Source organism: Ochotona curzoniae, unplaced genomic scaffold, assembly GCF_017591425.1.
Source record: "Ochotona curzoniae isolate NIBS_2020 unplaced genomic scaffold, NIBS_Ocur_1.0 contig_832, whole genome shotgun sequence".
NCBI lineage: Eukaryota > Metazoa > Chordata > Mammalia > Lagomorpha > Ochotonidae > Ochotona > Ochotona curzoniae.
In genome coordinates, this window is record NW_024466580.1 from 8497101 (window position 1) to 8518325 (window position 21225).

The 21225-nt window shown below is 42.2% G+C and overlaps 1 protein-coding gene across 1 annotated transcript in view; it reads left to right on the forward strand.

Annotated features, from left to right (window-relative positions):
- CDON (cell adhesion associated, oncogene regulated) overlaps nucleotides 1-21225 on the forward strand; it is a 58917-nt gene that overhangs the window by 14667 nt on the left and 23025 nt on the right. Inside the window, exons 8-14 of the mRNA XM_040992707.1 lie at nucleotides 2637-2926; nucleotides 3987-4161; nucleotides 6793-6924; nucleotides 10020-10223; nucleotides 11952-12133; nucleotides 12601-12706; nucleotides 19238-19360. Of these exons, the coding sequence (XP_040848641.1) occupies nucleotides 2637-2926; nucleotides 3987-4161; nucleotides 6793-6924; nucleotides 10020-10223; nucleotides 11952-12133; nucleotides 12601-12706; nucleotides 19238-19360 (1212 nt within the window). The remainder of the gene's footprint in view (nucleotides 1-2636; nucleotides 2927-3986; nucleotides 4162-6792; nucleotides 6925-10019; nucleotides 10224-11951; nucleotides 12134-12600; nucleotides 12707-19237; nucleotides 19361-21225) is intronic.

Genomic DNA, 21225 nt, shown 5'->3' on the forward strand with positions numbered 1-21225 from the left:
CATGGTAGCACATCAGGCTAATCTTCTGCCCTATGACTCTGGCATTCCATATGGTTGCCAGCTTGTGTCTTGGACTGCTCTGTTTCTGATCCAGCTCCCAGCTTGTACCCTGGGAGAGCAGATGAGGGTGGCCCAAGTCCTTAGGACCCTGCATCCATGCGGAAACCCAGAGAAAATTCTTGGATCCCAGCTTTGGTTGAGTTTTGCTTTGAATATTGCAGCCATTTAGGGAGCGAACCAGCAGACAGAAGACCTCTGTCTGTAAAATCTGCCTTTCAAAAAAAAAAATAAATGAAATGTTAAGAAGTAAAGAAGTGGTGCAGTCTCCCTGCTTCCTGAATGACAAGTGGAATTTAGGTACCCATGTGGCAAGATGTGTTTCTCACACCTGTGTGTAAACTCTTCTGCAGCCAAGTGCCGATTCCTGGCAGGAAGTTGCCCAGGGGAGCCGGAAAACTGCAGAAGATTCATCAGCCCTTTCCACTCCCGTCGCTAGAGTCCATTTCTCCCCCTGAACAAGCTCCACAGCCGCCCCATGCCTCCAGTGCACCCGCTGACTCACTAAATAAACACGCCTGTTCCAGGAGCAATATTTGCAAATTGTCTCTGAGACTTTAGTCAGTTTCCTTCTACATTATTTCCTCACTAGCTTCTTGTTTGCTTGGATGAAGGATGCCCCTGGGACTCCTTTCTCTCTTACAGACTAACAGAGAGCTGACCTTAAACCGCGAGGCCTGTGTCCCATGGTTCTCCACTAAAGCCCGGTAGTCCTGACAACCCACCTTCCCTTTAGCAAGAATCTGACTTCACGGTGGGAATGAGACTGCAATGTTGTCCTCCTGCTTCCACCTTCCACCACGGGCATGAAACCCTTTGGTTGTCAATCTGAACAACTCGTTAGGGCACGTGAGTGCCTTGGCTTTATTGTGTGGGTGGTGTGTCTTCATAAACTGCTCTTCTTTTTAGAGCAGCCTCACTCATATTCTCCTGACAGTTTTTGTCACTTGGTGCCTCAGAACTCTGGTTTCCTCATTTATAAAGTGGGAGTGATCTTATTCGCCAAAGAATGTTGTTCAGGGAATGAAACAAGATCAGATTGTTCAGAACTGTGAGGGGGCTTCAGAAAGTTCTTGGAAGGTTTGTGATCTTCATCCCACAAACTTTGTGAAGTCTCTGTACGCAACATTTGGAATAGTCTCATAAAATACACTCAACGTTTTTTAATATATAAATTTATTTTATTTTGATGATGTTTACATAGTTGAGAAGGATGTATGTCCATGTGGACCACTTATTAGGGTGGGTTGGGCCGAAGAATGGGGGCAAATGGATGAGATAGGTTTTTTTTTCTTTCTGTATTTTGCGAGGCAGGGGAGAAAGGGAAACGGGCTCTCCCAGCAATGCAACCTCATCAGTAACCCGGAGTAGCGGGGAGGGAATGAGAGACAGTCACTTGATGTTGTCCTAGGGTCCCCAATGTGGAGCATACTACAAGGGTACTGCTTAAGTGGTTCCAATAGTTCTGAGATGCTGTTGATTTCATTGACCCAAGATTGAGGCGATCCTTTCAAAATCAATGATCAATGATTTTCTTTGGAGATCGCAAAGCCCACTCAGTTTTTCAGTTCCTGTTAAGTTATTTTGCTTGCTCTGTGGACTCTGCACACCACTGGTAGTGTTGTGAAGGCTACCAGCTTGCTTTGTCTCTAGTCTGGCAGTTTCTGACTCAGTCCTTGGTTCTCTCCAGAAGTTGAGTTTGAAAATCAGTAACTTCTCTTCCTTTGGCTGTGCTGGTCTGATTCCTGTCATTTCTTCCCCTTTCCAGAATGTAGTCTATCTTCTGTGTGGTATAGCTGTCTGCTGGGTGTGTTGCTGTCTGACTGTCTACCCAGAAGATTGATGACTGAATACAGCAGCCCCCTTATGAACTCCTGTTTCTTGGGGTTCTAGATACAGCTGTGCATGAGGCTAGTCGCTTAGGTGGTTGTAATTAGATGGCTGAAACTGTGCTGGGGCACATGTCTGAGGCTTTTGTGGGGCTGCACCCCCACCTATTTCTCTCTCTCTCTCTACTCTCCATAGTTTGGACATCTATATATGGTGGTGGCTGGACCCCAAGAGCACAAGTTAATGTATAAGTACAGGGGAGGACTGCCTGGGGCGTGAGTACTGGCAGGACATGAATATAGGTTGAAACTTGCTACTCAGTTAAGAAGGGCCTAAATCTTGACCATTTCCTGACTATCCATGTCACTTTGCTCCCAAAGTATGTTATTGCTTGTGTTTCATTTGCCAACTGAAATTGAAGCATAATGATCTTCAGCAATTAAACTAACATGTCATTGAAAAAGGAGAATATTAATGTAGAGGAAGGAAAAAGAATTTTAAAAACCTTTAAACTGCTAAACTATTGCATCATATAGTTGATTTTTTTGAAGAACTTATTTGCTCTCTCATCAGTGAGAGATGGCTGGAAGTTAGATGCTTCCATAAATTATAAATTAAAATGCTGCGGCTTTAACTTTGGCTCAAATTGTGCTAATTATATCAATGTGGGCTGTTAGATCACTAACAGGGTAGAAGACATTGAAAGAATGAGTTTCTTCAATCCGTCTCCCCTCATTCTCTCTCTGCAGTTCCTTTTGAAGCCAATACAAAAACAGAAACAGTCACTCATTCAGATGCTGCTCAGAATGATGAGACAAACGGCTCTGAGAGTACATTGCCGAGCCCGCTGCCAGGCCAGGCGCATCCCAGTGCTGGGGAGTTGCCCTCAGAGAAAAATGCCCGTGGTGCGTCCGTTCCTGATGCTCCCATCATCCTAAGCCCTCCTCAGACTCAGACCCCAGATACGTACAACCTGCTGTGGAGGGCAGGGAAGGATGGTGGCCTGCCCATCAACGCCTATTTTGTGAAGTATCGCAAGGTAATGTCTTCTTTTTTATCTACTTTCTCTCCTCACCCTCTCGCTCTGCTTCGGTAAAGAATACTTACTGTCTTCCACATTGTGGACTGACAGAAAGTGGAATAGGATTGTACCAAAATGATGGTCCGGGAAATCCGTCGTCATGCTGGGCTGAGCAGAGATAGCCTGCCAAGCACGTTGAGTTGTCAGCAGCAAACAAGCAATAAGAACATGGCCAACAGTATTTTCCCCCAAGATTGGGATTCTTGAGTGCAAAACTCCAAAAGCTACTTTTAAAATTGTAATTCTTTTCCTTTCTAAGATAGTAGAATACTTTTATGTAGCAGCTAAACTAGTTTCTTATTAACACAACAGTTTGAACGGAGTCCCCTGGTGTAGTGCTGACAGTTGCTTACATTTCGAGTTGTGCTACTATTAGTTGTTCATTTATTTTGGTAAACCTTTGGCCTCGTTTTTGCCTTTGTGAGTTCAAATTAAGGCAAAATGAAAAGCTCCTTTCTTTAATGAGACTACTCAGTGAATGGAAAGAGATGGTAGATACTTACATTTGACGTCATTTTCTTTGCCTTAGATGTGTTGCTGTAAATCATTTACTAGTGATATTTGTAATGTCAGAAAAAGCCAACATGGTGATATTTAAGACTTTCTCTGTTGTCCTAAACTGATTCTGGATGAGGAATGTGAGTTTTGCTGGTTGTTTATCTGTCCAAAAACTTCCAGGCCATGTGTATTATGTATTACCAATAGTGTTTGTTATTGAGTCCTTATTTTCCCAATAACCCAGTAACAAAGGAGCTGTTGTCTCCATTACAATAAAGGAGACGGACTCTAGGGGGCAGAAAACATAATTGAGACCACACGTTAGTGGTAGATGGTAGAGCCCAGAACCTTTCCAGTGAGAATTCCTAAGTTCTTGCTACAGGTCTCCTTTATAATTCCTACTTTGAAGTATTCTGTCTCCTTTATGTCACATCCCAAAACTCCTCTAGAATGGAATGAATTTACGTTTTTATCAATTTGATCAAAAGGCTTTCTGCCCTCTCTGATTTCTCTGGAGCAGCTGGATGATGGAGCTGGTGTGGTGGGAAGCTGGCACACGGTTCGAGTCCCAGGAAGTGAAAATGAGCTCCATTTAACTGACTTGGAGCCGGCTAGTCTGTATGAGGTCCTGATGGTGGCACGAAGCGCCGCCGGGGAGGGACAGCCTGCTATGCTCACCTTCCGAACCAGCAAAGGTGAGTGTGATTTTCCTCTGCAGGAATGAGCTGCTTCTCAATGTCAGCTTATTTGTACAACTCCCTTCTGGCTAGGAATAGGCCTTTTGGTACAGGAGTTAAAATGCTATTTGGAACTCCCATATCCTGTGACCAAGCATCTGGGTTTGAGTCTCAGCTCTGCTCCAAGCTCAGCTTCCTGCTAAAGCACACCCTGGAAGACAGCAGGTGATGGCCCAAGCCCTCAGGGACCTGCCACCCACAAGACAAACCCAGAGAAAAATGCCAATTCTCAGTTCCCGGGCATTTGGTGAGTGGACTAGCAGGAGGAAGCTGTCATTTCTAACTCTGTCTCTGCCTCTAAAATAAAAAAAATAAAATCCTGTTGGATTCTAGATATTCTTTTTTTAAGATTTATTTATTTGTATAAAAGCAGATAAACAGAGAGGAGGAGAGACAACGAGGAAGATCTTCCATCTGTTGGTTTACTCCAAGCAGCTGCAATGGCCAGAGCTGAGCTGATCAAAGCCAAGAACCAGGTGTCTCCTCTGGGTCTCCCACATGAGTACAGGGTCCCAAGTCTTTGGGCCATCCTTGACTGCTTTCCCAGGCCATAGGCAGGGAGCTTGTGGGAAGCGGGGCTGCCAGAATTTGAACTGGCGCCCCTATGGGATCCTGGTGCGTTAAAGGCAAGGACTTTAGCTGCTAGGCTACTGCGCCAGGCCTAGATTCTGGATATTATTATATTTGAATTTACTAAGTAAACCTATTACAATACTTTTTTTGGGAGGTTATGTTTGGATGTTTGTATTGTTCCATTCCACCTGACATTCTACAGACATTCTTGGGAGCTGAAAATGTAAACCATTAAGAAAGATAATGCAAAGAAAAGAAAAATGATAAGGAAGGACAGATACTTAGATATTAAGTCAGCAGTTAATTCACTTTAGCTAATCCTTAGTGAATTCTCCATGTTAGGCAGTACAGAAAATAGACTCCTTGCCCTCACAGAGCTAACATCCTACTTAGGAGGTACTTAAATTGGATTACTAGGTGCATGAGAAGGTAGTGGGTTTGAACCAGAGAAGTAAATGAGGGGATGGATATGGGAAAGGTATAGGGTTGCAGCTCTGAGACTTAAAGCAGGTGGAGGGAAGTCATCTGGGAGCAGCTGACATCAGAGTTGGGGTGAAGATGGGGAAGCAGAAGCCAAGCCTGAGCCCAATGGGGAAAGCCCTGGGGAAGCGGTGCTCCCAGCAGAGAGAGCAGGTACAGCAGTGCAGATTTTTGTCCCCTTGTGTGTTCAGGTGGGGGCCATTGTCACGGACTTGAAGGACGTAGGAAGGGGTGCTTGGGGATTACAGAATGGCCAAATCATGTGCACCTTCTGGGCCTTGCCCCCAGGGAACTGGGAGAACTGGAGCATTTGAGCAATTTGGCACTCTGAGCTGCCTGTTTCCTTTTCTGCTGAAAAAAGGACAGAAACGCTGTACAAGGTTTCTCAGGACTGGACAGGGAGAGAGAGGAGGAAGGATGTGCTGGCTGGGGCTGATGAGGGATGTGTAGTTAGTTAGAGATGCCCTCTCGGCTCAGCTGTCAGTAGGCAGATCAACTTTAGTGGGTGGAGGTGGACGTGTAGCCCTGAAATTCCAAAGGGAGGGAATACTGAGAAGAAATGGTCTTTTGTCTTAAGAAACAAAAACAAAACGAAAAGCCAACTCTGTCTAGTTACTGAAACTGACCAGGAAGATAATGCACATTTTCTATTTTAAGTGTTTCTGACATTAATTTTCACAAACAGTCCTCCGTTGTTTATAGGGTCTGGACTGTAACTACTGAACAATAGGAAGCTATTTATTTCTTTAAAAATCACCTAGTTTTACTTTTTGGCTCCATAAGTACTAAATTTAATATCATAATTATGACTGTGAAGAAACTTAGCAAAAGTTTTTTCATAATGAATTTTTGTTTTATAATTTAGAAATATATACAATAAAAAATGGAATAATAGTTTGAAAATGTTCATGCTGGTCATCAGGCCTTTTCACATTTTTTTTCAGGTGTGAATTAAAATTAGTATGATGGACACATTGTAGTATTTCTTCTAAATACTAAAAGAATAAAGTTTATAAATTTCAACTTGTTATGTTAACTTAGTGTTTACAGTATAGGATTTAATACAATTCTGTTTCGTTTCTTTTTTTTTTTCTGTTTTGAATTCTGTTTATTTTCGAGGAAGGGAGAGAGAGTATTAAAGAGAAAAACAATTTTTTACCTGCTGATTTACTCCCTAAATGCTCCCAGCAGCTGGGCTGGGCCAGGGCAAGAAGAGAGGGTGGGGCAGCTCTGTCTGAATCTCCCGTAGGGAGGTAGGGACCCAGCTGCCGAGCTGTCACCTGCTGCCTCCTGGGATGCACTTCATCAGGATCTGGAATGGGCCATGTTGCTGGGACTCAAACCAGGCACTCTTAGGTGGGATGCTGGGGTCCTAAGTGGTGTCTGTCGCAAGGCCAAACCCTTACATATTAAGTTGAAACCGTAGAGCTAATAATTTTATATCTATATACCAGTTAAATTTAACAATACTTTTTAAATAAAAGCTTTCCAAATACATAAGCTTAAATTACAGTGTGTGGTTTTTAACCTTTTTAGAGAAAACAGCGTCATCCAAAAGCACCCAGGCATCCTCGCCTCCCGTGCGCCTCCCTAAGCTTCCTGTTGATGCAGAGGCTGCACACAGCAGTTTCGGAGTGGTTCTGACAGATTCCTCCAGGCATAGTGGAGGTAAATAGAAGAATCCTTTTATTCATTTTGTTTGCTTACAGATGTTTCTGTTCAGATTAGGGGGATAGTGTAGGTTGGGGTATTTATTAATCATATATTTCTTCTGTTTTCTATGTTCTTTTATGTAGTGTGTCAACCTAGTTTAAGGTCCTGTTTAGTGACCCAGTGTCAGAATTGGTGTTCAACTAAAAAATTCAGAGTATTCTCTTGCTTAAGTTTCTAATAATTTATGAAATGGCTTCTTTTTTGTCTCTAACATGGAAACTTGGGTTATAATTTATAATTTTAACTCTGAAAGTCTGACTTTGTTCCTTCTCATGACTTATCAAAATACGCCGTGCTACCAACAGAAGACTCATTATTTTGCTAAAAGATAGGTGTCACGGTCCATGGGATCATTATGTCTAGTTAATCTTTTTCAAGAAATGCCTTGACAGTAACATTTTCAAGACTTTGGTTTAGTATTTGGTGCACCCCTAGGCTCTTCTGCTATAGTTAATGTGCTTTCTGTGATTGGACTAATTCATCATGGTGCCTGGAGAAGGTGTGAGCGTTCATTGCTACACGTGTAGATTTCCGTTTCATGTTTGAGCTGGCGTCAGACAGCAGCGGTTTGGTCTTTGAACTTCCCCTTTTCCATATTGTGAACCTGGGAGGCTGATTTCACGTGTCTTAAACTAGCACTTGAAAACAAATTCCTTACTCTGTATTTAATATACCCCAAGACAGATACTATGCTTTATTCTGGAGCAGCACAGATAAAATCACTCCTGCCTTCTAGAGTTGTACAGTGTAGTGGCTGACACAGACTGCTAAGCCTTCAGAGGATGATACGCACAGTGAAACCCATAGCATTGTGGAGGGTAACTTAGATACTTAAACCCTATCCAGAGAGCAGGCTGTATAGATGAGCTAGTAGAGATGATTTTGATTCATTATTCTTGAGATTCCACCCATGGTGATATGGAATCATGAGAGAAGAGAAAGGTGGGTGGGCCTAGGAAGCTCTTTAGCAGTAGGAGCTACACCTCAAAGGATGAAATGGCTTACCTGGGAAAGAAACCAGAAACGTGGGCAATGACATGGCCTGTGCAGGAGACCGATGGCTGATCCCTCATGTTGCTGTCAGAGACGGCCTTAGTGTGCGTGGTTGCTACGGGAATGGTGCTCGCGTAGGGCAGCAGTTAGGTGTCTCGTATGATACACTTTAAAGTTTCCCTGAAAGCTATAGAAAGCCCTAAAGGATTTCATTTTGTTTTTTCCCTAAAGGATTTTAAAGTGGCGGGGTGGGGGGGCGGAGGGGAAGGAATGGCAAAAGGTGAGGCTCTGATAAGAATAAGGGTAGACACAAAGTGAGGTGGAGCAGGAGCTGAACAAAGGTGGTGGCTTGGGCTTTGGAACTAGATAGCCTGTGTCAAGATAAGGAAGCAGCAGGTTTTGGGTGAAGATCATGCCCTCAGTTCTGGAACCCCTGCAGCCCAGCTACAGTTTCCCAGTCAGAGGTAACCCAGATGGAGAAGGGAAGCATATCTGTCTGACCGAGTAAGGGACAAGGAAGTTCTGCTTGTCTAGGATCACCCAGAAAGTAGGAACACTACCAGTGTTCAAATGCAGACTTTCCAATCCCAAGAACAACGTTCTTTGTTTTATACCTCAGTGGTCACATATGCTGTCTTTTAGGTTTTGAAATTACACTCTGTAGAGTTATTTCCCCCAGTAACTTCCTTTTCCTATTTGATCTGTGGTATTGGATGAATTCTCACCTCACCTGAACCAACATATGAAGTTGTTTGGTTTCTCATGTCAAGGAGTTTAACTAACAATTCTATTCGTTCTGTTTCCATTGCTTTCTAACTTGAAAGGAGTACAGTAAGTATCACAGTTTGCCTGGTTTAAATATGTTTTTCTCCAATAAGCATTTTGCTGTTAAAATGCCACCATCTTCTTCATAAAAAAAAAACACATTCAGTGTTATGTGTTTGCATTGTGGATTGAAGAGGTTTGAAGGTGGAAGGGTTGGCATGGCTTAGACCAGAGACTGGGTTGCCTTCATGGCTTCAGAGAAGTGAAAGCCCAGAGTCAGGTCCCTGGTACCAGCTCTGGGAGCTCTATGGTTCACAGACCAAGACACTATTGAATCCTGAGAACCAGCTCACCTGCCTGAAAGTCTCAGGCGATGGGCACTTTGACCATCATCAGAACCAGGTGGGAACCAAGGAAAGCCACAAGACTGCTGGTCAGCCACAGGAGTTAGGCACATGATATAGACGGCTGACCTTACTCCTGATATTTATATCTGCTTCAGGGTTTAGACCATCAGTTTGTGTGTTAGGGCAAACCCTGTTTGTGACAGTGCCAACTGGAACCTACCAAGTCTTTGCTTGCTCTCTACCATCCTTTTTCAGTGTGTTTATGGAGGTCATCTGTTTTCTGCCAACATCTTTCTTATTTTTTTCTTTAAATATTTGTGTTCCTTTTACTTGAAAGGCAGAGTGACTGAGAAAAGAAGAGATAGAGATTTTCCCATCTGCTGGTTCACTCCCCAGATGGCTGCAATGGCTGGAGCTGAGTCATTCCGAATCCAGGAACCAGGAGCTTCCTCTAGGTCTCCCACATAGATGCGGGGGCCCAATGACCTGAGCCATCTTCAACCGCTTTCCCAGGTCATACACCGGGAGCTGGATCAGGAGTGGAGCAGCCAGATCACGAACCAGCACCCATATGTGAAAATATATTGTAAATTATAGCTGCATTTATTATTTATTGTAAATGATAGTGACAATCAGACTGGAAATACTAAATGATTAATAACTGTCTACATACTGTTTTAGTCTGAATCCAAAACAGTATGATTAAAAATATTGTTAATTTGCTAACTTTTCAGTTTTTGGGTGATTATTACCAAGTTTAGAGATTATTTTACGTTTTCTTTTTTTTTTTTTAATTACCCAAATTTGGCCAATTCATTCCATGTTAGCTTTGGCAGCAGAGGGGAGGGTAACCATCATAGTGTTCTTGGGCAGGAACCTTCCGTAACATGAGGTGTGGGGTCTTTCCTGGCTTTGGGTCACTGAATTGCATGTTTCTGTTTTCAGTTCCAGAGGCACCTGACCGGCCCACCATCTCCACTGCGTCAGAGACATCCGTCTATGTCACCTGGATTCCCCGGGCGAACGGGGGTTCTCCCATCACGGCTTTCAAGGTCGAGTATAAACGGATGAGGACCAGTGACTGGCTGGTGGCAGCCGAAGATATCCCTCCTTCCAAACTCTCTGTGGAAGTGCGTAGCTTAGAGCCAGGTAGTGACATTCAAATGTTTCCTTGTCTTAACCATCAGTGATAACTTTATGTGTATCTAATAATCTTATACTTTCTCTGTTAGAAGAACACATGCTTATTACATAAAAATTACATAAGGAATAATCAAAAAAGGGAACAGATGCATCTGAAATTCACCCAACCCGATGAATTTGTTGTGTTTTGGTATATATCTCTTTCTACCTTTTCTCACTTTTTAATGCAATCCAAGATTATGTCATAGAAATCATTTTATGTCTTCTTTTCTCATGCTATATATGTTTTATAGTATTTTAAAAATTCTTTTTAAAGTTATTTAAAAACATTGTTTATTTGAGATGCAGAGAGGGAGAGAGAGAGAGCACGCTCTCTCCTCCATTGATCACCTTTCCAAGTGTGGCTCACTGCTAGGGCTGGGCCAGACCTGAAGGTGGCAGCCAGGAGCACTTCTGATTCCCCACTTGGAGCCAGGAGCCCAGCTCCAGGAGCTGCCGTCCACCACCTCTCAGGGTCTGTGGTAGCAGCTGGAGCCTGGGTATCAAACCCAACAGTCTGATGAGGGACACAGGTGTCTTACCCAGCTTCTCAAAGCTCTGTTTAGGTGCTGTATTTCTGTTATATAGTATACCACAGCGTATGTAGCCATTCTTTATTTCTGGGTTTAAGTTATTTATACTCCCAAACAATGATGTGGTAAGCATCTCTGTAAATGTGTGTTTTGTGATGACAGACAGTTTTAAGAAGAAAATTGCTTGTGAGCTGACAAACATCAATCCGCTGCTGAATCTAGGCATGGAGCTCCATGTTATAGAAATGAGACAGCTCACCCTTGATTTTAATGTCAATTCCAGCAGAGGATCCCCCATCCAAAACAAAAACAACTTAAGGTCCTACAAAAGAAATAAAACAGAAAGAGGGAATAAATAACATCTGAATTTTATTTTTGGGGGTTTCAGGGTCATTTTAGCTTTTTTGGACTTTGAGTTGCATATTGTTAACAAATGCTTGTGTTTGAGTGGATAGCATGAGGCACATGAGAATGTGTGGGTTCAGTTGGGGCAAAGCTAGATTGCATGTTCCAGACTGAAGACCTGTCTTCAGAAGCCCAGGGACTATTTTGAAGCAACAGGAGACTTGCTTTAGGGTTTTAATTTATTCTTTAGATTTGAGTTTTCAAAAATTCACAATTCTGAGTAGTTTTTGAAGTTCTTAACATATAATTCTGTGGAATTCGAGTCTGTTTCCGCTAACCCTGTTCTCAGGGAAGCCAGTGTGGTGTCTGCTGTCACCCACGTGGCATTTCCTCATAGGAGTATGTTCACTGTGTTAAACTTAGCTCCAGTTATTTCTTTCCAAGTGAGGAACGCCTGGTGTGGGGAACAGATTCCTCACTGTCCTTGCTAGGCATGGCTCAGACCAGGGCGGTAAATGGGGTACATGTCTTTTCCTAGCCCTCTGCCTGCTCCCGTGTTGAAGCATCACTCACTCATCTTTGACGGCATTCTTTCCTGTCTTGAAATCTGGAATATGGTGCACTGAACAGCCACTCACTCCCAGCTGCTCATAGTTCACCAGTGGTTGAACTAGATCACTAGCCAGCTGTAGAGTTTCTCACTGTTGCTATAGATAGGTACTTAAACACAGGAGGCATATTTTTAATATTCTCCCTTTAGTTTTCCCATCACAACTGTGTTTTAGTTATGGGTATTTGTTTTGTTTTTCCCCTCAAGGCTCAACATACAAATTTAGGGTCATCGCTATCAACCATTATGGGGAGAGTTTCCGGAGTTCAGCATCTCGTCCTTATCAGGTGGCTGGGTTCCCCAATCGGTTTTCCAACCGTCCGATAACTGGACCTCACATTGCTTACACAGAGGCAGTCAGCGACACTCAGATCATGCTGAAGTGGACGGTACGTGAACACTTCTCCATGGAGAAGACTTCCTGAGCTGGTCATGGCAGCAGTCAGTTTAATATTCTCCTGGCATTGTGAGCACATCAAGTTTTGAACTTGTAATGGAGGGGAAATTGAAGGGCATTAATATTTGTTTGAAAGTACGTATTATAAGGATCAGGATTAAAAATAAAATCATTTCCTTGGCTCTTATCCAAGTGTTATTAACTTAACCGCCACTTAGTGCTTTATTTATTTTGAACCAAATGTGCTATTGTGCCTTTGAAACCAGCAAAGTGGACTTCTCTATTTTTGTTTAACCCTACAGGAAGCTAAGCGCTCTCAATAATTTTGAATTAAGTTAAAAGTGGTTATTAAGTATGCTGGCAAAGTGAAATGGGAAAAATATTACCAGATAAGTAAATCCAAGTGGATATGAAATTAACATTTTTTTTGATAAATATTCTTCTTTTCTCTTTTTTCAGTATATTCCATCAAGTAACAATAACACTCCCATCCAAGGATTTTATATTTATTACCGACCCACGGATAGTGACAATGACAGTGATTATAAGAGGGACGTGGTAGAAGGTAAGTCCCCGTGCAAGCTATGACTCATACAAAGAAGGGAGAGAAGGCATCAGGGAGGTCGAGGCAGAGTAAAAATTGAAATAGCATGTGCATTATTGCTGTTGAATTTGTCCCAAAGCCATTTTTTTCCACATTAACATATAGTCCTGTGTATATTTTGATTGCAGAATCCTTTCCAGAGACATATGAAGGTGATGATTTGTCATCATGTTTGGGGAAAAAAAATTGATTTTTGTTGTGTTTAAGTGACCTGTGACCTGAGTATAAAACCCAGTAGCAACTTCTAGCATGTTGAAAAAAATGGTGTATCATTCAAATAGTTTTGTTGAGGTCTGTACTAGAAAGATTATATCTTTACCATGTATGTTATCCACCTTTAGAGAAAGTGAGGAATTGGAATGCATGTAGAGTAAAAAGAAAATCACCAAGTTGGTACACAGTGTTGGAACTGCTTCTATACTGCATGGAAAGTATAAACCAGTGCATTGCATAGGGCTCAGCAGCCCCAGGTGATATGGCTGGCTCTGCCTCTACCCCCAGCTACGTCTCTGAGGTCTTTCCTGTCCTCACGCTGTGCTCTTCATCCTGGCCTTTGTCTTAGGGGCTTGTGCACACTAAGATTTGTCTATCACAGAGAAGTCTCTGCCAGCACCTGCCGTGTGCCTCTCTCAACCTGTGTTTCCTCTGTTGTGTGCTAAATGGCATATAGGCAAATCTCCCCTAAGTTTCTAACCATACGCTTTCTATATATTTCATAGAATTTAACAAGAGATGAAACATGGAAGTGAGTTTGAAATTATTTTCTTTGAAATTGTTTTCTTAAAATTTATCTTCCTTTCCAAATGTCAACCTCCTGTTGGGCCCAAGGACTTTATCCCTTTGCTTTCTCCTAGTTCTACAGTGATGAGGTATTCAGGAGTGAATCAATGAATGCAGTCCAGAACAGAACATTTTGTAAAAAAAAAAAAAAAAAAAAAAAAAGATTATGCTTATTTAAATGAGAGAAAGAGAACATTAGTTTCCCTTTATTGACTCACGGCCCAAATGCCCCATTGGCCTGGACTGGACTGCGACGAGGGTCAGGAGCTGGAAACTCAATTCAGGTCTCTCCCATGTGCAAGGCAGGTGCCCTACAACTTAAGCCATCACTGCTGCCTCCCCAGATCTGAGTTAGCAGGCATCAGGGGCTGAGCTGGGCATTGAACCCAGGTGCTCCCAAGTGGGAGGCAGGTGTCTTCTCTGCGGGGCTGAACGTCCTTCTGCCTGTAGTGTCCAGGAATAATGGGATTCCTCGTGAGGCTTGGGTGGGAAAAAGGCGGTTGGAGCAGCATGGCAGCTACTCGAAGGTATTTGAGAACTGTTGTGTGGAGGAGGAGTTGAGCTAGTGGAGGGAGACCAGGCTGTACGGAAGTAGTTTAAGAAAGGACTTGCTAGCAGAAGACAGCCAAGTGCTTGGGCCTGCCACTCACATGGGAGAGCGGGGAGCTCTTGGCTTCACTGAGACCCACCCAAGCAGTTGTGGCGATTTGGGGAGTAAACCAGTAGATGCAAAATCTCTCTCTTGTGTCTCTCCCTTCCTCCCTGCCACTCTACCTTTCATATAAATTTAAAAAAAGAGAGAAAGAATTTTCTAACAAGGCATTCTGACCTCAACTTTTTACAAAGCAATGGACTCTCCAGCCTTTTGAAGGGTTCGGCAGAAGTTGCAGCCTGTTCCTCAGAGGTTTCAAGAATGAGCTTGTTGCTCTGAGAGGAGGGCTTCGTCCAAGGTCCTTTTTCCACTCCAAATTTCTGATACTTTAAAATAGTGAATGTCCTAATGGATCATGTCAGAAAATTGCCCCAGGGCACATTTATTTTCCATGAATTCTTGACATCAAATAGTGCATACGATTTTTGCTATGATAAATTACTTCAAATGGGTCATATGCTGCATTTCATTGAATATTGTGGCATTACTTTTAATGTTTACCCATGTGTTTTTTCCCTTATTTTTAAAAATTTTAATTAGCAAGTAATGCCTATATGTTTTTATGGGATACAGTGCAGTATTAAGTGGAACTACTATTCTAATGTAATGAAAAATTTATCATCTCAACTTTAATGCTTGGCCATTGCAGGCACTCAGTTAATATGGGTCCCTTTTAAAATTTTTTAAAGATTTGTCTATTTTTTATTGGAAAGTAAGATTTACAGAGAGAAAGTGAGACAGAGAAAGATCTTCCATCTGCAGTTTCATTCCCTAAGTGGCTGCAGTGGCTGGAGCTGAGTCAATCTGAAGCCAGAAGCCATGAGCTTCTTCCAGGTCTCCCACATGGGTACAGGGTCCCAAGGCTTTGGGCCATCCTTGACTGCTTTCCCAGGTCCCAAGCAGGGAGCTGGATGGGAAGTGGAACAGCCAAGACATGACCGGGCACCCATATGGGATCCCAGCACATGCAAGGCAAGGACTTTAGCTACTAAGCTACTGCGCTGGGCCCTAGTGTGGGTCTAAAAAATTATTTGTTTATTTGTTTGAGAGGCAGATAGAGAGCCTCTTTTGGTTTACTCTGCAAATGCCCATGGAAGCCAGGACCAGGAATGCAGTCTCCCACAGGGGTCTCCCACATAGCTGGGAGAGCTCAACTGCTTGAGGCTTCTCTGCTGCTTGCCAGGGTGTGTGTTAATGGAAAGCTAGAGTCAGGAGCCAAATCAAACCCAGGCCCTGAAGAGAGACATGCATGTTTTCTCTGCTAGGTTGCATACCACTTCTTTTTATTTTTATTTTTAGTGGAAAGTCAGATATACAGAGAGGAGGAGAGACAGAGAGGAAGATCTTCTATCCGTTGATTTACTCCCCAAGTGACCACAATGGTGGGAGCTGAACCAATCCGAGCCCAGGAGCCTGGAACCTCTTCCGGGTCTCCCAAGTGCGTGCAGGGTCCCAAAGCTTTGGGCCATCTTCGACTGCTTTTCCAGGGTACAAGCAGGGAGCCGATTGGGAAGCGGGGCTGGTGGAACTAGAACTGGTGCCCATATGGGATCCTGGTGCATTCAAAGCAAGGACTTTAGCCGAGAGGCTATAACACTGGGCCCTGAATACCCACTTCTAATAAATATATTTTAAAAATTTTTAAATTTTACTTTTATTATTTTCCATGAATCATCTTTTTTTCAATGAAGGCATGGTTGCTTCTCTTTTTCTATAATTTTTAATAGTAAAACTATCCCCTGCTCTTAGTGGTCAAGGTAGTAGAGGTCTTGGGAGAGTCAAGTGTCTAGACAGAGTCTGAGGAGCCACTGTGGGTCTGCAGGCTTCTCTCTCTTAAGCTGGGTGCTGACTGCAGATGTGTGTTCAATTTGTGAACATCCACTGAGCTGTACAATGAGGTGTAATTTTCTGTGTGTATCTTTTATGGCAATAAAAAAAAGCTATTTACAAAAAGAAATGGTGTGGCCAGCATTGTGGCACAGTAGGTTGAGCTGCCTACAGCAGCAGCATCCTGGCTGCTTCACTTGAGATGCTTGCTCAAGTTCGTGGGTAGAACAGAGGAGGGTGGCTGAAACCCTCCACTCTCATGGCAGTGACTCACCAGCTTCCTTGCTCTGGCTTGGCCCAGCACTGGCTGTTGGCGCCGTTTGAAGGATGATCCCAAAGGTGGAAGATCTCTGTCTCCTTCTCTCTCTAACTCTGCTTTTCAAGGGGAAAAAAAAAAAAGCTTATATGAAAAAAAGAAAGAAATGGTAATATACATAATTGTTAGTGTGTGTTCTGCATTTTGGTCTTATCTAGCTCTGCACTTTACTTCAGCTAATTTAGGTGCATGGGGCCTAGGTTTTTGTTTTTGGATTTTTAGCTTCTGAATCAGATTAAACATTTGTTATAAGAGGGTTATAAACAAACCAAGTGTAAACAAAATGAATATCTAGCTGTGTCTGTCTTCGCTATGCCCCTGGCCCCCACCTCTTAGTCTTGCTTTCTAGGAATATCCTCTGTTAGTTTTTAAACTGTTCTCTCCTAGTCAGACCACTTAACTTTTACAGACTTCTGTGATAGTCACAGAGTGTACAACTTGGAATGAGTTTAAGAAAGATTGTGTATTTGGTGGTAGAGTCTAAAAATGTGAGTTTTGGCTTATGATTCACAGAGAACTTGTTTATACTTGTAACACACTGAGAAGTTAGATGTTGAAGTGGGCTTTGCTGTGCTGTATAATTTGCTTATTCCTTATTTTCAAGTTTATGCATTTGAAATTCTTCCTGTGGCCTTTGGAAGACTAAATCTGGTCTCCCAAACCTGGGAGCAAAAGCATTCATTCCTTAAAGTTTTCTTTACAAGTTTCAGATTACTTGCATGCGTTAACTCAGACTTTAAGCTTTTGAAAAAAAAAAAAAACTTAAACTCAACTAAATTGTAAAAGAATATAGTAAGAACAATAATATTTAAATTATCTCATCTTCTGGATTAAGTTACACATTTGGATAAACTGTGTTTCCAGCATACAGATGCTTTTGTCTGGGATAGTTTTATCTTGTAAAGTTGAATTGAGTTCCAGATAAATCAGACTGTTGCTTGTTTCTGGTCTTTAAATCCGCACTTTTGGTTTCTCGCAAACCAGATCTCTCAACTAGAGGTAAATTCTTAAGTCTTGAGTATGCTTTGGAAAAATAGTTGCTTGTAAGGCAAAGAGTGTGTGTGGTGGTTTTTGGTTTTAACAAGCATATACTCTGAGCTGTCGTATTCATCAGTGATCAATAAAAAATTCTCTTTGCTGATATTTGTTGTAATTGTAGCCATTGGAAGAAACAGCATAGTGATGCAATAGTAACCTAGCAAGACAGAAATTATCTCAATTATTTTATGAGTAACCTACCAAAGCCTAGTTTAACTCCAATTTTGCCAGTGTGGTGGAAAAAAAACCCTCAATCTAGTGTAATATTATTGAAGAATTCAAGAGAGTGTTTATAGTTAAGAGAATGTAAGGTTACATTAGGAAGGACCCAGGGTTAGAGAAAAATCAACTCTTTCAGAAAGTTTTGGATTTTTATAAGTAAGTCTATTTTAGGTTCAGATGGTTTTTTTGAATTCAGATTTTTGAGAGGGTGGGTCTTATATGTATATATATATAAATGGGGCGTAGAATTTCTCCCTTCTTGAGACTTTCCGAGACCCTGGATTCTAAAACAAGAGGATATTCTGATGAAGCGTGGCTCTGTGAATACAGGTTTTTGTGCTGGTGACCTGACAAGGGGTGTGAGCTCCCAGACTGAAATGTGTTTTGTGTGGAAAGGAGCCTGGTCCAGCAAGCCAAGCCCATCTGACGGGCGGGCGTAGCTTTGTTTGGTTTTGTTCTCTGCCTTCAATAAATTCTTGAATCAGCTGGTGGCGGAGTTTCTAAGAAAGAGTGGAAACAGTTTGAAGAGATGTTTTCTGAGAGGGATTGAGGGCACTTGAACAGTTCATTAAATCTGGCGAAAGTGTCCCTGTGTATGAAAGTTTGTCACGGGTCCATGAAAATAAAAGTGGAGAGTGATTTATATCGGAGTGTTCAGTTTCTGAGCAGCTCTAAATGAAATGCTGGCTGGGTGCCAGGGGTAGCAGAGTCATTGTGTTAGAGATACTGATGTGGTTTGGACACCCTGACTCCAAGGAAAGCAGCAGCAGAAGTATCTGCAGAGAGGTTTCCGTGGTAGAATTTGCTTTGGGGTAATTCCCTGAAGTTTCCTTAGGCCTTAGTGTACTTGACCATTCATATTGAATCCATTATGGTGGAATTGAATGTTTTGCTAGATCATTGGCTCTCTGGGAAATGTCCCGTTTGCAGTTCTTATGTACAGTGGGTTGATTTGCTAGGCTGATATGAGGGTCACAAGATTTGAGGTTTTTTTTTAAGTTCATATCTGAAATTAGCACTTACTTTATGAAAGACTCACCACTAGTTGTTTTTAATTAAATAAATGCTACTACCAACATATAAATACAGCTTTATTTTTTTAAAAGATTTATTTATTTTTATTGGAAAGACAGATTCACAGGGAGAAGGCGAGACAGAAAGATCTTCCATCTGCTGGTTCATTCCACAGATAACCATGACAGACAGAGCTGAGCTGATCGGAAGCCAGGAGCCAGGAGCTCTTCCAGGTCTCCCTCACAGGTGTGGAGTCCCAAGGTTTTGGGCCATCCTCTACTACTCTCCCAGGCTACAAGCTTGGAGGTGGCTAGGAAGTGGAGCAACTGGGAAACAAACCGGCATCCGTATGGGTTCCCAGAGCACTTACAAGCAAAGGATTAGCCAGTTGAGACATTGTGCCAACCCCACAAGTATGGTTTTAATTCTATTTATCTCCTTATTTTTTTATAATCACATAATAGAAATATTAATCTATGATGTATTACTAAAGTGCTTAGTTAGATTCAGTATTTTTTTTATTGAACAAACTAGTAGTTGGTAAAGGATGCTACTCCATCCTCATTCTGGAAAAAAAATTATATGGGCATTACTGTTTAGGTTGTTTTATGTGTCAAGTGTATCTCTTATTTTTCCCTCCTAGGTTCTAAGCAATGGCATATGATTGGCCACCTGCAGCCAGAAACATCCTATGATATTAAGATGCAGTGTTTCAATGAAGGAGGAGAAAGCGAATTTAGCAATGTGATGATCTGTGAGACTAAAGGTAGGAGGCGGTGGGAGTTTGTGCTTTTCCACTAGACAGTGCTAGAATTCCAAAACCTGGATGATTCCTACTAACTGTTGCCATTTTTTTCCCCCCTAAGAAAATAAATTTCTGCTTTTGGCCATTTTCTGGGTACATGCACTTATTATCCCAATAGCACGCAATAAGTTGGCTAGAGCACTTATCTAAAATATCACTTACATATGCATGAATCCTGTTAATTTCTTTGGGACTCTGAGTAAATCACTTTCTTTATCTTATTCTCTTTGAAGAGATGAGAAGTATGTGCTGAGTATTTTTTGAGATTGCTGTGAGAAAATTCATACGAACAAAAGTATAGGAATAGTAAGGAAAAGTGCTATATATGTGTGTGTGTGTAAAAGATTTATTTATTAATAGTTACAGAAACAGGGAGGATAGGGAGATAAAAAGAAAAAGAGAGAGATCTTCCATCTGCTGATTCATTTCCTGATTGGTCCCAATGGCTGAATCTAGGCCAGTCTGAAGCCAGGAGCCTTTTCCCTTTCTCTCATGTGGTTTCAGGGTCCCAAAACTTGTCTTACTCTCTACTGCTTTCCCAGGCACATTATCAAGTAGCTGGATCAGAAGTGGAGCAGCCAGGACCCAAACCAGTGCCCAGATGGGATGCTGGCATCTCAGGCAGTGCTTTACCCACTATACCACAGTGTGTCTGAAGCAGTCTCTTGACAGACATGTGTAACGCTCTCTACTTGGCTCATTAGATGTAATAGTCTAGAATGAGCATTTTGATATTCTGAATTGACATTCTTCACTTGGCAGATACTGTGATGTTTGCTGCCATCTTCAAAAACAGAAGATAGCACACAGGTGTAATGGAGACAGCTAATGTGTATATTCTTAAAAGCAGAAGCACTCCTGTCCAGTCTCCATTAATTCTCGCTCCCACTATGGGCACAGTGTCAAGGGCAAGCAGTACAAAAAGCCACCCTCTGTGGGATTCAGTAGTCCAAAAATGTGTTACCTCCAAAGTGGAAGTCCAGAAGCCGGTAATCGCTGTTACTGAATGCAGGAGTTCATTTTTCTCTGTCTTTCCCCTGGATCACTTCTTGGTGTGAGTGTGGCCCTAAGGCTGATATCACTCACCACTTGCCATAGTTCTGGGCTTCACACCTACGGTTTACAATGGCTGAGAGCACTATTGCTGTCTTAGGAATGAGGGATTTCCTCGATGTTCCTGTGCTACGTGTCCATCTGATTGTCTAGGTCTCAGTTGGGGCACCTGCTGTATACACAAGGGCTTTTTTTGTTGAAGACACTGATTTGTTCATGAGTATTTCTTAGGCGCCTATAAATGCAGTGTGATACCAATATGGAATTAAGCAGAAATGGTCCTAAAACACTTAAGAATATAGCCAGGCAAAGTATGGAAGAGCATAGACAACATCATTATAGCTGTTGTGAATCTGGTAGAGCTGGTGACGCTGTTCTTAGAATGGCTTCATTATGTCTTTTACTGGAGAAGACGAGATTCTACCTATGGACTTTCAAAACAATGAGAAATCAAAGTCTTATTTAAAATGTTAACTGTCCTACTGAATGCCTTTCTAAAATATGTTATGCAGTTGCTGTTCTGTTTGTGTAGAAGACAGAATGCATGATTTAACCTTCCACAAAATGGCCCCGTGTTCTTGTTAGGACAATGGTGGTTTTCAGGAAGACTCAGGTGTTGAAAGCTGGTTTTCCCCACTTCCCTTTGAAGATCAGAGGCTATTATGGGGTTTCCTTCAGGCTTAGATTTCTCTTTGTGTTTGTCAGGACATCTCTATCGGGCTCTTAGCTATCTCCAACTATTGATGTTAACATAGGGCTATCATACCCAGCCT